The sequence below is a fragment of the Rhinatrema bivittatum genome, chromosome 11, assembly GCF_901001135.1.
Source record: "Rhinatrema bivittatum chromosome 11, aRhiBiv1.1, whole genome shotgun sequence".
Taxonomy (NCBI): Eukaryota; Metazoa; Chordata; class Amphibia; order Gymnophiona; family Rhinatrematidae; genus Rhinatrema; species Rhinatrema bivittatum.
In genome coordinates, this window is record NC_042625.1 from 48497805 (window position 1) to 48513950 (window position 16146).

Genomic DNA, 16146 nt, shown 5'->3' on the forward strand with positions numbered 1-16146 from the left:
ACCATCCACACATGCATGGCAAAAGAGCCAGTGCCAACACTTTACTCTGATGATCTCTCCCATGCTTCTTGGGAAACACCATGCTCCAGGCACAGTGGAGTGCAGCAATAGCCAAAACCAACCTGCATAAGGGCACTTTCCCTTTCCTGCTGCTAGTCCTCTGCCTCAGGCCACCCACGCTGCAGGCTGGACAGAAGCCAATCCCCTGTTTACAGGCCTAGCAAGCTCAATGTCTCAAGTCAATGCTGCTTTTATTTTTAAACTTTCTTAAAAGGACCTAACCAAATTAAAGAAAAAAAAATACTTTTCTTGAAGAGGTCTTGTAACCAGAGGGCAGGAAGGGATCCAAGGGAGAGGAGGTCAGGGCATGATGCAGCCCACACCATTGGCTATCAGACCCTCCTCAGCAAAAGGATACAAGCCATAGAAAGGGCCACAGCCCCCCAGCTTAAACCTACTCCACCTGAGGGATGGCACAGAGACCTAACACCTCTAGGATCAATTTTCCTTCGTCACACAGTCTAGCTGGAGACAGAGATTGCAGCTGGCACAGTGACTTAAGTACCAACAGTACAGTGAAGCTTTTATTCTCTGTCTCCATCTACTGGTAGGGAGAAAAATCCACTCATATGGACTGGTCTGGTGAACAGAAGGAAAACATTTTTTTTACAGCTTCAAGAAGAGGCAAGTCATTCATAAGTGCTGTAGAACAAAATCCAGGCATGATCTCCCAAGTAAGCCATTACAACAAGTCCTTGTTAAAGTCATCTGTACTTGCAGCAGCCTCGCTCAATGCTGAATAATTTACTCACAAACAATTGTATTATCAATCAAAATTCAGCAGTTACCTACATACTTTATCCAACGAAGCAGCAAGGCTGGATTTAAGATTTGGGTGCCCATAGGCAGAGTGCCAAGGCAGCAACCCTTTAAAGCTCTGCCAGCACATGGCTCTAAAGCAAGCAGAAGTAAGCTCTGCTCTAAGCTAGATATTTGGCACCAGGCCTGAGAGGCAGAAGAGACAGCCAGCACTGGTGCCTAGCAGGAGGGAGATGGGCCTGATGCTACTGAATCTTTAGCCAATGCCTCTGGACCCTCTTCAAACTTTCTGTGGTCGTATACCAGGACATTTGCTGGAAAAAAAGTTTGTCTTTTTTAGCAAATAAAATAGCACAAAATGGTGGAGCTAGTCACAGAACAGGTCACAAAACAACACAGCAAACAAAATGTTTTTATTCCAACAAAATATTTTGTTTTGACTAATCTTGACAATAATTTACAAAGAATCAATAAAATGGATAAAATGAAGTATTATAAAATCAAATGTTTACAAATATCTGTACTATATACAAAGGAAGGGAGCAGGCCAGGCTGGTATGGCATCCACATACATATTGCTGAGGAAGAGAAAAAAAAAAAGAATTTTAGATAAAATGTGGATCATTACAGATAATCATCATCAACACTACACTTTTCCAGCTAAATAGCTGAAAGCAAGTTAAAGCAAAATTTATATTGTGAAAATGTCAATGTTTTCTAACCTCCAGCAGCCCTGACAGCTTATTATTCAGTTACCACACACAGCTCTATCCGTGCACCTCAGTCCTGACCTACATCACCCCTACTATTCCAGTATCATATCTCACCCCAACCCAAGCCAACAGTCCTGACCTGGAGCAATCCTGGTTCTTCCAGTACAGAGATCTACCCCATTCAGAGCTCTGCCAATGCACTTCAGCCCTGATGTGCAGTCCTCTCCTTGCTAGCAATAAACCAAAGTCTCAGCAGAGAGCTGGGATGTTACACAGAGATCCTGCCTAAACCAGACATGAAGATTTCAAGGCACTCTCCAGAAGGAAGGGAATTTCTATAAACTCTCTCACTGCACCTTAACAGAAGCAAAACGGCTTTCAATTGGATCCAGGAAAAATGTTTTCCAGTACTTACAAAAAAAGGCTTTTCTGCTGCATATACACCTTTCAGGACAAGAGGGAAATCAGAGCATCCAGAAACTTGCTACGGTCTTCTATTTTCAGTTCAATAACTAGAGGAGGAAAGAAAGAAGATCAGAAAAGGAGAGAGCATAGTTTGGTCAAACACTGGATAACCAAGCAGTGAGAGGTCAGTAAGCGCAGCCACGTCTGGGTTCATGTAGTCACGTGGTCACATAGCTTTGGATCTGATTTTCGGTTTCTTTTCAAAGAGAAGCTGAAAGCAATGTCCTTCCTTAGCGCTCTTCCCTCATCTTAGCAACTTTCCTCCATTACGCACCTGACCCCTTCCCCCTCACCAATTCTGCATTCCTCCCGCACAGTGATGAAGATATTCAGTGACTGAATTTACCTTCTCTAGCAGTTCCACCCTGTGCAACCTCTCGCCCTTCCTCCAGATTTAACATAAGATTTTTGCACTGTTAGCAGAGGGGCTTCTGGATTTCGTTTCTATTGTTGTCTGTTGTCTACTTAGAAAAGAACTTTACCCTAGTTTCACCATTTCCCCAGCAACAAAAAACAACTTACTGCCGAATTCTGGATAAAGCACTTTTGAACAAAAACTCCTTCCGGTTTTCCCCACCCCTCAAAAAAAGAAAAAAAAAAAATAAGGAAAATAATGAATGGCTTCCTGGCTGTGGAGGTGGAGAGCTGAGCTTGCAGCAGTTTCAGGAATCCTAGCTCCCAGGAGAGCTTTTACAATATCTCCTCTGAACCAGGAGGGCTGAAAAGAAGCAGCCTCAGACTTAGTGCAGAGGTCATGGGGGAAATCTGGGATTTTAGTGCCCTGCCATGCCCTTTTTTTGGAACAACACAGACTTAGCACAAGGTGCAATGAATGTGGCTTCAGCCGTGCAATTTTAAATCACAGCAGACAGCAATAAAGAACCTCCTGGGCCCCAACAACTCAGTTTACTGGAAGCCAATGAGGTTCGGGTGGGGCATTTTCTGGCAATTCATGTCCCACTCTGCTCAAGTAGTTGCACGCTATTTTGGACACTTTCAGGATAGTAGAGTGTTCTAGCATCCTTTCTAGAAATCTTATTGTACTGATCCATAACTTGGATAAATGCCTGTTGCAGGTAGAAAGCAACGAGTCCACAGGGATGTTACTGCAGCCCCCATCTCTTGGGAAGCACAGAGTCAGATGGGGAAGAAACTGCCCGGCCCTGCACTCTATTTGGCTTCCAAAGGGCCTCATTTTCAAGAATGGTTGACAACAGCAGCCACATTTCCAAAGCACAGTAAATCCAGACAGAGATCTGATCATTGAGCTTCAAATAGCCACATTCAAATCTTCTCATATAGTAAAACAGAGCAAACTATGGCAGATAAAGACTAAAACGGTCCATCTAGTCGGCCCATTTGAAATTCATCCATTTTGGATAAATGCACTTACGAATTCCCATATAGGAAAATTGGTTCTTACCTGCTAATTTTCGTTCCTGTTCATATCCCGGATCAATCCAGACAAGTGGGTTTTGCATCCCCACCAGCAGATGGAGCCAGAGAACAAAAACTTTTCTGAAACTGCTACATAAGCTAGAGTGCCACCTGCAGTCCCTCAGTATTGACCTGTACCCAAGCCAAGATGTAGAAAAATTCAAAAGATAACCTAACTCCGTCCTCCATGTGAATGGGGAAATCATGCTAGAGCCCTTATGTCCACAGCAGGGATCAAAACCCCTGAAATTTAAACAATGACAAGACGTTTCAGTCTTCTCTATGATACACATAGGGGTAGATCTTAAAAAAAAACCGCTGTTCGCGCACCAGGCATGAACAAATGTACACTGGATTTTATAAGATACGCGCGTAGCCGCGCGTATCTTATAAAATCCGGGGTCGGCGTGCGCAAGGGGGTGCACATTTGTGCAACCTGCGCGCGCTGAGCCCAGCGGAGCTGCAAGTTCCCTCCGAGGCCACTCCGATTTCGGAGCGGCCTCGGAGGGAACTTTCCTTCGCCCTCCCCCCACCTTCCCCTCCCTAACCCACCCCCCCGGCCCTATCTAAACCCCCTTCCTAACTTTGCGCACGCCGGCCGGCAGCCCCGCTCGTGTTCCGGTCCCGAGGGCTGGTCCGGAGGCCTCGACCACGCCCCCGGGCTGGTGCCACCCCCTCCCGCCCCTTTTCGAAAGCCCCGGGACTTACGCGCGCTGGCAGCCTATGCAAAATAGGTGCGCCGGCGCAGAGCTTTTAAAATCCGCCCCATAGCTGCGATATCGGTCTTTAAATAGGGTGGGGCTCTGGACTGATCTGTAGTATTCCGGGAACGAAAATTAGCAGGTAAGAACCAATTTTCCTTTCCTGTTCATATCCAGATCAGTCCAGACAAGTGGGATGTACCCAAGCTCCCCTAAACTTGGCAGAAACCTGAAAGACCAATTTGCAACACATGCTCCCTAACAGCACCTCATCGGGCACCCGAATATCTATTCGGTAATGTCTGGTGAAAGCGTGAAGCGATGACCAAGTTGCTGCACGGCAGATCTCCTGCAGAGAAACCAACCGACACTTTCCCCAGAAAGCTGCCAACGCTCTGGCCCCTTCAAGAAGCACCCTTCCCTTTCAAATATAATCCAAAATTAGGGCCTCTTTCAGCCACTGCACAATCTTAACTTTCAAAGCCTTGAACCCCTTCTTTGCTCCGCTGAACAGCACAAAAAGTTGGTATACCATTGGGACCAGGTGATTTACTACTCTTCAGTTTGTCAATCACCGAAGCAAAGAAATAGTTTAATCTTTCCGCGATGGCCTAAGAAGATAAGGTCATTGCGGAAGGATTAAACGATTTCTTTGCTTCGGTGTTTACTGAAGAGGATGTTGTAGAGATACCTATTCTGGAGAAAGTTTCATAGGTTATGATTCAGCGAACCTGGAAAACGTGGTAAGCCTGATTGACAAACTGAAGAGTAGTAAATCACCTGGTCCTGAAGGTAAACCCCCCAGGGTTCGGAAAGAACTAAACAAATGAAGTTTCAGACCAATTTCAATTAATTTGTAACCTATCATTAAAAACATCTGATGTACCTGAAGATGGCCAATGTAACCCAGATATTTAAAAAGGGATCCAGGGGTGATCCGAGAAACTATAGACCGGTGAGCCTGACTTCAGTGCCGGGAAAAATCGTGGAAACTGTTATAAAGAATAAAAGCCTCTCATGCGGGACTTGGCCAAACACCTTCTGAAAATCCAAATACACCACATCTACTGGTTCACCTTTGTCCACATGTTTATTCACCCCTTCAAAAAAAAACATAGGAGATTTGTGAGGCAAGACTTCCCTTGGGTAAATCCATGATGATTATGGTTTGATGGGACACAGCCGACATGGATTTACCCAAGAGAAGTCTTGCCTCACAAATCTACATTTTTTTGAAGGGGTGAATAAACATGTGGACAAAGGTGAATCAGTAGATGATGTGTATTTGGATTTTCAGAAGGCATTTGACAGAGTCCATATGAGAGGCTTCTAAGAAAACTAAAAAAAGTCATGGGATAGGGGGCGACGTCCTTTTGTGGATTGCAAGTTGGTTATAAGACAGGAAAAGAGAATAGGATTAAATGGTCAGTTTTCACATTGGAAAAAGGTAAATAGTGGAGTGCCTCAGGGATCTATACTTGGATCACTGCTTTTTAATATATTTATAAATGATCTGGAAAGGGATACGACGAGTGAGGTGATCAAATTTGCGGATGACACAAAATTATTCAGAGAAGTTAAATCTCAAGCAGATTGTGATATATTGCAGGAAGATCTTGCAACACTGGAAGACTGGGCTTCCAAATGGCAGATAAAATTTAACGTGGACAAGTGCAAAGTGATGCATATAGGGAAAAATAACCCTTGCTGTAGTTATATAATATTAGGTTCTATCTTAGGAGTTACCACCCAGGAAAGCGATCTAGGAGTCATAGTTGATAATACATTGACATTGTCGGCTCAGCGTGCTGAGGCGATCAAAAAAGCAAACAGAATGTTAGGAATTAGGAATGGCAAATAAAACAGAGGATATCTTAATGCCTCTGTATTGCTCCATGGTGAGTCCACACCTTGAATACTGTGTGCAGTTCTGGTCACCGCATCTCAAAAAGGACATAGCTACACTGGAGAAAGTTCAGAGAAGGGTGACCAAAATGATAAGGGTCATGGAATGGCTGCCCTATGAGGAAAGGCTAAAGAAGTTAGGCTGTTCAGTTTGAAGAGACAACTGAGGGAGGATATAATAGAAGTCTACAAAATCATGAAAGATCTTGAACAAGTTAATGTAAATCGGCGGATAGGAACCACCTCGATTTCCTTAGGAGCATCGAACTGGAGAATCTCCAGTATCTTATGATGCACATCCTCCTCAGTGAGCAGTTGAAAGGGAATGGCCTCTGCCATGGCCTTAACAAATCCTGTAAAGGACAGGTCCTCGGGGGTGACCGGTGCTGTTCCTCCGGAAGGGAGGGCTCCGAGATGGGGGTTGTCCGAACAGACGGAAGATGACTCCGTGGAGTCATCACCCTAAGGGTCGTAAGGCCCTTCCTCCTCAATGGAGCCAGTATGTTGTGGGCGAGGTCCGTGAGGGGCATCAGCCCTGGGCTCGGATGGCTTCTGAAGCCTCGAGGACACTGCGGGAATAGATGGTTCCCCTGGTATCGAGGGGACTGGAGGCCGCAGGAGGCTAGAAGGAGCGGGCAAGGGTCGGTTGACACCATGAGAAAAAAACATGGCGTGCGGTCGATGACTGGTGGCCACTGTACGAACAAAATTGGGAATCTACTGCAAATTTGAAAGAGACACAGAAAAACAACCTACCGCACCGAGGAGGCACCAACCGCGAAGGATGAGGAAATTGGAAAAACTTGAAAACTTATCAAGAAAAAACAAAGAATTTGAGAGCTCCATGAACCGTGAGGCAACTGCACCGCGAAAAGAAGAGACTGAAGAGGGACCTCGCGTGGATGTGCGGATAACAACATGCTGGGCATGCTCAGTGTGCTGGTCAAAGCTTCTAGAAACTTTGACAAAAGTTTTCCGTGCCGGGCTCCATCGGATGATGTCATCCATACGTGAGGACTACCATCCTGCTTGTCCTAGGAGAACCCTAGTGACCAGATTTAGGGCTCACGATTGCAGGTTCTATAAGGAGCCCTGGTGTGCAGCCCCCCCTAGCTGAGGACGGTCACCACAGCAACAAGATAAAATAAAATAGCTGTGAATGAAGGCTCCTGGTACCCTATTCCCAGCCCCTGGTTCCAACTGTGCCAAGAAGAACAGGTCAAAAGCAACAAAATGAAAATCACTTACAGCATGAGTCAAAGTGGTTGTGCAGTGTTCGGGAGCTGGTGCTCTCAGCAGCTTTTTCAAACGCCCTTCCAAAAAAGCTACAAAACATGGCAGAAACAAGATTCAGCACAAAATCATCATCTCTCACTTTAGAAACCAGAGCAGGCCCAGACTGCACCACCTCCCCACCATCCACTATCTAACACAACATTAAGATGAACACAGGAACAAATTCCCAGTTCATAAGGACGCAAATGCCAATGCATTTAAAGTTATTGGGTCGGCACACAGCCTGTACCATAGAGCAGCAGCAGCATTACAGCAGTGGGAAGAAGGGAAACCTCACTTCTTTTTGTCAGAGCTCTCGGTCACCGGAGGGATGCCCACCAGGATTACAGTCCCATTCTCCACATTAAGCGGTGCAGCCATCACCAGCGGAAGTAGCTTACAGCGCTTGTTCCTAGTCTGAACACACAAAAACACGCTTTTTGGAATAAAGGTGGCCTTAAAATCACATTAATTTTACAGTAAGGTTTCAGAAAATGCCTACCAGTTTAAATCTTTCTAATTTTTGGCCCAACAATCTCCACCTACTCCAGTGTAAATCATAACCGGCCCCAACTGGAACTGCAACACAATGAGGCTTCATACACGATTACCTCGGGTTTTTATCTCCCACATTTATAAAAATGATCCCCCCCCACCCCTTCCCCCTTTTTATCTAGGCCAACCTTTACACGGACAATCCTTCAGCCAGGCTCCCTTTGGAACAAGATACGCATGCCCTAAGTCAGACCACTATGTGCGCCTGTTACAGACTCTCTGGGAACCCCCCCCTCCCCCCTCCCCCATGAACACTGCCTCAGCAGCAAAAGCTGGGCCAAGGATTTGAACCATAAATTCCAATATAGCAGCATGCAGTACCTGTTACTGATCCAATGGGTCAGTCTCTATGAGTATATGCTTACATTTCAAAAGCAAATTATTGTGGAAAAATAATGGGCTTATCTGAGGTAGCTGTTGCAAGGTGGTTAATTAAGACGCAGACATGAAAAGGTCATAATTATTTATACCTATGTTAAGTTGAAATCATGGAAGAAAACAGGCAGACACTGCAGACTATGGGCTGCCGAGATGGTCTTTGGCTTTTTTCTGTATTTGTTAAGCATGTATCCTATCCTCACTACTACTACTACCACCACCCTATTCTTTATACTCATCAATGCACAATCTATCACAAAAAAATCCTCTGTCATCTATGACCTCCTTGCCTATGACTGTTTATATGTCACTGAAACCTGGCTGAAAGAATATGACACTCAGATTCTTAACTACTGCTGCCCACCTAACCTCATATTTCATAGACCTAGAAAAGGCTGTATTCTTTAAAACCCATCTGAAATTTACTATGGTAGATATCCCTAAACCTGTCCCATTTGAGTTGTTAAGTCTAAAATCCCACCACATAAACCTTTGTCTGACCTACAGCCCTCCTGGACTCCTTTCCAAAATTGCTCTTCTCCCGTGCAAAGCAATCCTTAAATCTCAACCTGAATCCATCAACAACCATAATCCTAGGTGACTTCAACCTCCACCCACCGGCCTTGCAGAGATTAGCTCCCACCAATATTATGTTTGACACCCTGCTTTCATGCAGTTGGAAACAAATCATCTCTTCCCCCACGCACAAAAAAAGGCAACTGCCTAGACCTAATATTTGTTAACCCCATGGGCTTCCACATAAATGACTTGAACTTAAACATATCTGAAATTCCTTGGAGTGACCGACCACTTCCTTATCAACTGAGCCCTGAAACCCAAATCCTGTGATCACCCCCCCATGGAAACAGTACAACCTTGAAACGGGGGTCATATTGACTCAAATCTCTTGCATCCAACCTCACTCCAATTCTAGATAACATCTCTTGGAACTCACCTGAAGAACTATTAGAACACTGGAACTCCGTCCTTACATCCATACTCGACAAACCTGCCCCTCTGAAACCACACGCAATGAAAAGAACAAAATCTGCACAATGATACAACACCACACTCCAAAACCAGAAACGTGAGCTAAGAAAATACAAGTGAAAATGGAGGAAAGGCATACAATTAAAACTCTTCACTATGATAAACTGAAGTATCAAAGGCCATCACTGCTGCAAAGAAATCCTACATCTACAAAATAGTCAGCCTTGCGAACAATCCCACAGAATTATATACCTCAGTAAAGAATATATTCAACCCAAGCTTGACCTCCTCTACTCTTCCTCCCACCATCCCGGGGATGAGCATTGCTGAGACATTCGCCACTTACTTAACCAACAAAACAGCAATTGTCATTAGCACATTCAATAGTTCAACCTCTAATGAAGCCGAAAGTGGTCCAGAAATTCAAGACCCAACCTGGGAATGCTTTGAAGACATCACATTGGACATCACAAAGATCAGACAACCTAAAACCTTTGTCCAACCCCCTTAATCCATGTCATACATCCCTACTCAAACTGATCAAACTAAATATTGCTCTGTATATTGCCAAATTCAAATATTCATCACTACAACATGGCATAGTCCCTGATATCCTAAAACAAGCTTCAGTTAGACCCACAATCAAAAAACAGACAGTGAATCCAACCATCATTTCAAGTTATCGCCCAATATCCACCCTATCTTTTATGGCCAAAGGACTAGAAACTGCAGTTCTCAACCAACTCTGCGACTTCATTGACTCAAATAATATACTCAATACCAGTTTGCATTCAGGAAGCACCATAGAACTGAAATACTACTGCTATCTAGCTTCAATACTGTGAGACGCGGATTTGACCATGGCTCCTCGTTCCTCCTATGCTTACTTGACATCTCCGCTGCATTCGACACGGTCAGTCACTCCATCCTACTCTCAAGATTATGCACCTTCAGAATAACTGGTACAGTGCTAGCCTGGTTCTCATCATACCTTGGCAACAGGACAAGTCCAAATTGACTCTTTAACCTCCTCACTGACGCCACTGAGCTCTGGATTGCCCCAAGGATCAGGCTCTCTTTGCTGCATTTTTCAACCTTTACCTAACACCACTATGCTGCACCCTAAATGACATTGGACTGCACTATAAAATCCATGCGGATGATATTAAATTCTTTTTTCTGCTCAAGGAAACATGGGTCCTGACAGAATCTTTCCTCAATAACTGCCTTTCAATGATCCAAAAGTGGCTACATGATAATAAATGATTTATTTTTATATACCTACATTCGATTTGACATATCACATTGGTTTACATTCAGGTACTGTAGGTATTTTCCCTATCCCCAGAGGGCTTACAATCTAAGTTTGTACTTGAGGCAATGGAGGATAAAGTGACTTGCCCAAGGTCACAAGGAGCGACAGCAGGACTCTAACCTGGTCTCCTGGTTCGTAGCCCAATACTCTAACCACTAGGCTATTCCTCCCCCAACACATCGAAAACAGAAATCATTATGTTATCATGCTATCCAATCGCTGACACCCCCCAACCACATCACTTTTGATTCCCATCCCATCCCTATCTCCCAAAGTGAACGGAACTTGGGAATCACTATTGACCCCTCTCTCTCTATGCAAAACCATATAAGAAATATAACTAACTCCTCATTCTACAAACTGCGTTTGCTAAGTCATCTCAAGCCCTCTCTCGAATATTCGGATTTCAGATCCATCCTTCAATCCCTACTATTCAGGGATAGACTACTGTAACTCTCTCCTAACAGGTCTACCTCTATACGCCATCCGTCCATTACAGCTCATTCAAAACTCAGCAGCAAAACTCCTTACTAGCACTCCCATGCGAGACCACATCACTCCTATACTCAAATCTCTTCATTGGCTCCCTATCTCCTACTGAATACAATATAAGCTGGCTAGGATCATCCACTCCTCGATCCATAAACTCCCCATGGTTTTCCTCTGCAATAAAAATCCATAGCTCAGATCATCTAACCAGAATCTACTAGATGCTCTGCTTACAAAACTCACACATCAAGGAAACCAGAGAATGTGCATTCTTCTCTTCTGGACCACTCCTATGGAACAGCCTACCAAAGGCAATAAGATGACTACAAGAAAAAAACCTCTCTTCAGAAAAGCCCTAAAAACTTCCTTCAAGAGAGCATTCCCTAGCCAAGATGACAGACTACTCCATCCGGTCCCCCTACAGGAAATGATATCTAGTCTTCTACTCCCCTTTTCTATGACCTTCTGGTGTAACTGACCTCACTCCTCCATGCTTGTGCTTTTTCTCCCTCCCTAAGATTTTGCATTACCTGCCTCCCTCTCTGTCTATATTTCTCATATTGTACCCCGCTCTGAACATAGGAAGGGCGGGTAATAAGTGTTTTTAAATAAAGAAATAAACGAGTGTAAGCATTAGGCATAGACAAAGCAGGAAAACTGCTAATGACAGATACAGTCTCAGCTGGAGAAGAAATTAAATCTACAGAAAATGCAATAAATCAAATTAAATGTAGTTCTTTGTCTTAAAGTAATAGTTTTCTCATCCCAATAGCAATGCCCTTTTCTCTCCATCCCAAAAGATGCTCAGCACATTCATCTGTCCTTTTACTTACAGAGCAAACAAAAGACTTGAGTAAGGATTTACTGAGCAGCCACAAGGCCTTTGGTTGAGAGAACATCTTCACATCTGGAGTGCCCTGAAAAATAAAAGCAGTTCCTAAAAATGCAGCTAGGAGGTGGGTAAGAGTGCCATCTACAGTCAGTGCCCTACCTTACAATAACTCAAATTTACCAGATTATAACCTTGTCCTACGCAGGAGGCTTAAATGTAATAGTTTCCGCAGTCGGTTGGGATGGCATAGGCCCTCCCCCATATTATACAGGCTCTCAGTCTCAGCTGCAAGCCAAGAAGAGATATTAGCCAAAAGGCCACTTCAGTCTCTGTTTCTCCAGGGGTTTGTAGCAGATATGGAGGAAGAGATTCTCATTTCCCCTGCACATATACACATCCTCTTCAGGTGATGGAGGTAGGCCATTTAAGCAGTCCAGAAAAATCCATTAAAAGGTAAAATAATTTCTTACCTGATAATTTCCTTTCCTCTAAGGAGGGCAGGCCAATTCACACCAGTGGGTTATGCACTCCTACCAGCAGATGGAGACAGACAACTGACATCACTGATCTATACCTCTGTCCCATCAGCCTGCCAGTATGTCTAGAAAAGCTAATTGTGGACAACAGATTAGACTTGAACCATGATTCTTAACTGCCAATGAACCATTAACTTCCACAACTCGGAAGTACCAGATTCAGTAAAACTACTAACTATAAGTGAACATAACAGGCTGGTTTTCCAATTACCAGGCTTCCAAGTGATTTGTTCAACGAACACTCTGCAGCATCCCTGCAACAAAGGAAAAACTGAAAAGACCACCAGTAGGCAGCCTAGGGTTGGATTGTAGATTGGCCTGCCTTCCTTAGAGGAAAAGAAATCATCAGGTAAGAGGTAATTTCACCTTCCTCTGCACTCAGATTGGTACAACCCACTGGTGTGGACTGGCCTAAGCTACTCTCTAACTGGGTGGGGACTGCCTGCACACCAGTCAACACTGCTCTGGTCCATTTCCCTTAAAAACGAGACAACCGGGCTCCCACCTCTGGCACAAACGATGGAGCCGGAGGAGGGGAATGGACCTGCTGCATTTCATTGAGAGGCTTTTGGACCCGATCCCGACGCGGGACCGTCCCGTCTCCCAAACTTTTTCCCTCGAAAGGACTGAGACCACGACGTCGATCTCGAGGAGCCAGATCGGTAGGAGGACCCTGACTATCTCTGCGGCCACGATTTTCTGGACCCTCGGAAACGGGACCTGTTAGAGAAAGATGCTCAGGACCGGTGCCTGTCCTCTGGAAGCTTGAAAGCCCTGTTTTCTCCTAGCGACTGCATCAAGTCGTCTAGTTGTTTATCAAACAGCAATTTCCCTTTAAACGGAAGCGAGCCAAGATGAGCCTTCGATGACCCATCCGCCGCCCAATTGCGAAGCCAAAGAAGCCGGCGTGCCGAAACCGCCGAGACCATGGCCCTAGCCGAGGTCTGCAGTAGGTCATGCATAGCATCCGCGCTGTACGCGATCACCGCCTCCAAGTGGTCAGCCTGTGCCGCCTCTTCTCCCGAGAGACCTGCATTGGCCTGAAGCACCTGAGCCCAGCGCAAACCTGCCCGCAAAGCAAAGTTACTACAGATAGCCGCACGGACCCCCAGGGCCGAAGCCTCGAACACCTTTTTAAGCTGGCCCTCTAGTTTTCGATCCTGAATATCCTTAAGGGCCGTTGCACCTGTGACCGGTATCGTGGACCGTTTCATGACCGCGGACACCGCCGCATCCACTCTAGGAAAACGAAGCAGTTCCAGCGCGTCGTCCGGCAATGGATACAGCTTATCCATGGCTTTACTCACCTTAAGGCCCAACTCCGGGGTATCCCATTCCCGGAATAGGATATCGGTCGCCGAGAAGTGAAATGGAAAAGCCACAGCCGGCCCCGTAAGGCCCAACAGCACCGGATCCATCTTGGCATCTGTTCGAGACCCCACCGGAGGAGCGTCCACTCCCACTTCCCGCAGGATAGCCGGGATAAGTGGCGCCAGTTCCTCCTTCCGGAACAAGCGCACAACTTTGGGGTCGTCACCTTCCACCGCTGGTGTTGCTTTGGCGGTCCTAGTATGCACCGCCTCCTCTTCGGGTGGACCCCCGGTACCCCCCGGGGCCCCTATGTCCTGTTCTTCCTCCACTGACGAGGCCGAATCTGAGTCAGTGTCCTGGGGGATTCCCCGTAAGGGCCGGTGCTCTCTGGGCGGGTCCACGGGTCTCCGGGGACCCTCCCCCGCCCTCTTCTTCCGGGGTTCCGATCGACCTATGGCCGTTCTTCCTCTCTTTCTTTTAGTCTTCTTATATTTCAAAATTTTCTGCAGCAAAACTGCAAAATCCGAGGAAAAGGAGGCCTCCTCCGAACTCTGATTCGCTGGCGAAACAGCCCCCCTTGGGGGGCCCCCCCTGGGGACCCGCTGCTGTGGGGAAAGCACTGGAGGGAGATCGGCAACCCCTGCGGCCTTCCTCGTGGCTTTCCTCACAGTATTCAAAATGGCCGCCGTTCCCGCACTGAGTGGGAACGGCTCAGCACTGACTACCTCTTGCAGCCCATTGTGCGGCGGCGATCGCACCGGCCGAGGCCGGACCCACCGACCGACCTCGGACGGCCCCTCGCCGCCCGACACACAGCTGGAACAGATTCCCTCGTGGGATACCCGCGATTGCGCCGAGCCGCATGTGCGGCAGGAAGCCCCCCCTCGGCATGTGCACTGTCTCGGCGCCCAGCCGCGACTGAAAACAAAGACAAAAAATTAATTAAAATACCAATCCGGCGGCTCTACACGGCGAAAAACAGCCCCCCCTCCCACCCCCCCGCGACAAAAAATGGAGCGAGAGGACGGCGAGCCGGCGAAAAAACAAACACACAGCTTTTTTTTTTTTTTCTTACTACTTGCCGCTGACCCTGGTCCTGATCCTTCTGCTCCAGCGGGGGTGAGTGAACCAGGCTCCCCGGTGTCACCCCCGACGCTGCTGCCAGAAACAGGCCGGGTCCTCAACCCTCAGCAGCGGCCTCAACCAGGGGGGGATGGTCCCCTCAGAACCTTGCAACCCCCCTGGGAGGCTTTCAGGACTCGGGCACCTTCTTCTTCTGACTTGCTGCTTTTAATCAAAATTTTTTTTTTTTTTTAAACAACCAGAAAACCCTGACTAGCTACACGAACTAACCAGGAACTACCAGAGACTGTGGGTGGACCTGCCCCATCTGCTGCAGACAGAGAAAGACTGAGGGGCTGTGGGTGGCGCCTTACTATATGTAGGGAAGCCCGACAAGTCTTGCTCTGTCTCCATCTGCTGGTGCGGAGTCACAACCCAGGTGTCTGGACTGATCCTGGTATGTACAGGAAATGTTCTTTTTCCCTGAGACTTCCTACTAGCACTCATTTCCAAATTCCCACTGGAAAAACCATGTCTTTCATAATTTTTTAAGCTAGTTATCTCACTCTGTGTTCTTAATTGTTCTGGCATGTTGCTCCAGGCATTAGATCCCGCCACCAAAAAGGCACAATCTCAGATTTCACCTAAATGTGCATTCTTAATAGATGGAATTTCTACTAAACTCTTGTTTTGAGAGTGGAGAGATCTAGATGGCTGTAGACCCTCAGTAATGAGCCCAAGCTTAAAGATTTTTTTGTTGTTAATCAATTTATGCATCAGCCTTAGTACCTTATAATCAATCCGTGCTCTCATAGGACGACGGTAAAGTACCAAAAAACTGGCGTAATATGGGCAAATTTCTTACAGCTTGTCAACAGCTGGGCAGCCAAGTTTTGAAGCAGCTGCAATGGTTGCAGGGAGGAATTTGAGAGTCCCAGGAACAAAGAATTACAATAATCCAAACTTGACAATAACAACAACTGTAGGACTGACCTGAAATCAGGGGGGTACAGAGCTGCCAAGGATCATCCCCCTTTTAAAACTAATGTTCGGAGCATCCCAGTCTGGATCAACCACCACCTGCACTACTTCCAAGAGTGGAAAGGAAACTAGATCTGACGCCACCCTTGAAGTAACCAAGATGGGCCCTACTTCTGTGTGACCGTAGCATCACTCGCCAGTAGCCCAAGCGCTTCCAAGGCCTGGTCCAAAAACGTCTGGCAACAGAGGACGGACCTGTGTGGCTCCACACCAGGTGGGATTTCACCTTCTTCTAAGGGGAGGAATCTCAAGCACTCCTGGGTTCATTCAGCAGGCTGCGAACCTTTTCTGCTCCCATCAACAGCAGCCCTTCATTATGACG

General features: G+C 46.3%; 1 protein-coding gene across 3 annotated transcripts in view; it reads right to left on the reverse strand.

The window, feature by feature from the left end:
• Positions 1-1213: 1213 nt before the first annotated feature.
• Positions 1214-16146, reverse strand: part of CDC45 (cell division cycle 45) — a 102483-nt gene continuing 87550 nt past the window's right edge. For 2 of the 3 annotated variants that reach the window (XM_029619544.1, XM_029619545.1), the window contains exons 15-19: positions 11876-11959; positions 7614-7732; positions 7289-7365; positions 1948-2044; positions 1214-1397 (exon numbers count right to left, since the gene is read on the reverse strand). In XM_029619544.1, coding sequence (XP_029475404.1) covers positions 1980-2044; positions 7289-7365; positions 7614-7732; positions 11876-11959 — 345 coding nt within the window. In that variant the 3' untranslated portion in view covers positions 1214-1397; positions 1948-1979. The remainder of the gene's footprint in view (positions 1398-1947; positions 2045-7288; positions 7366-7613; positions 7733-11875; positions 11960-16146) is intronic. The other variant, XM_029619546.1, reaches the window with a different exon arrangement.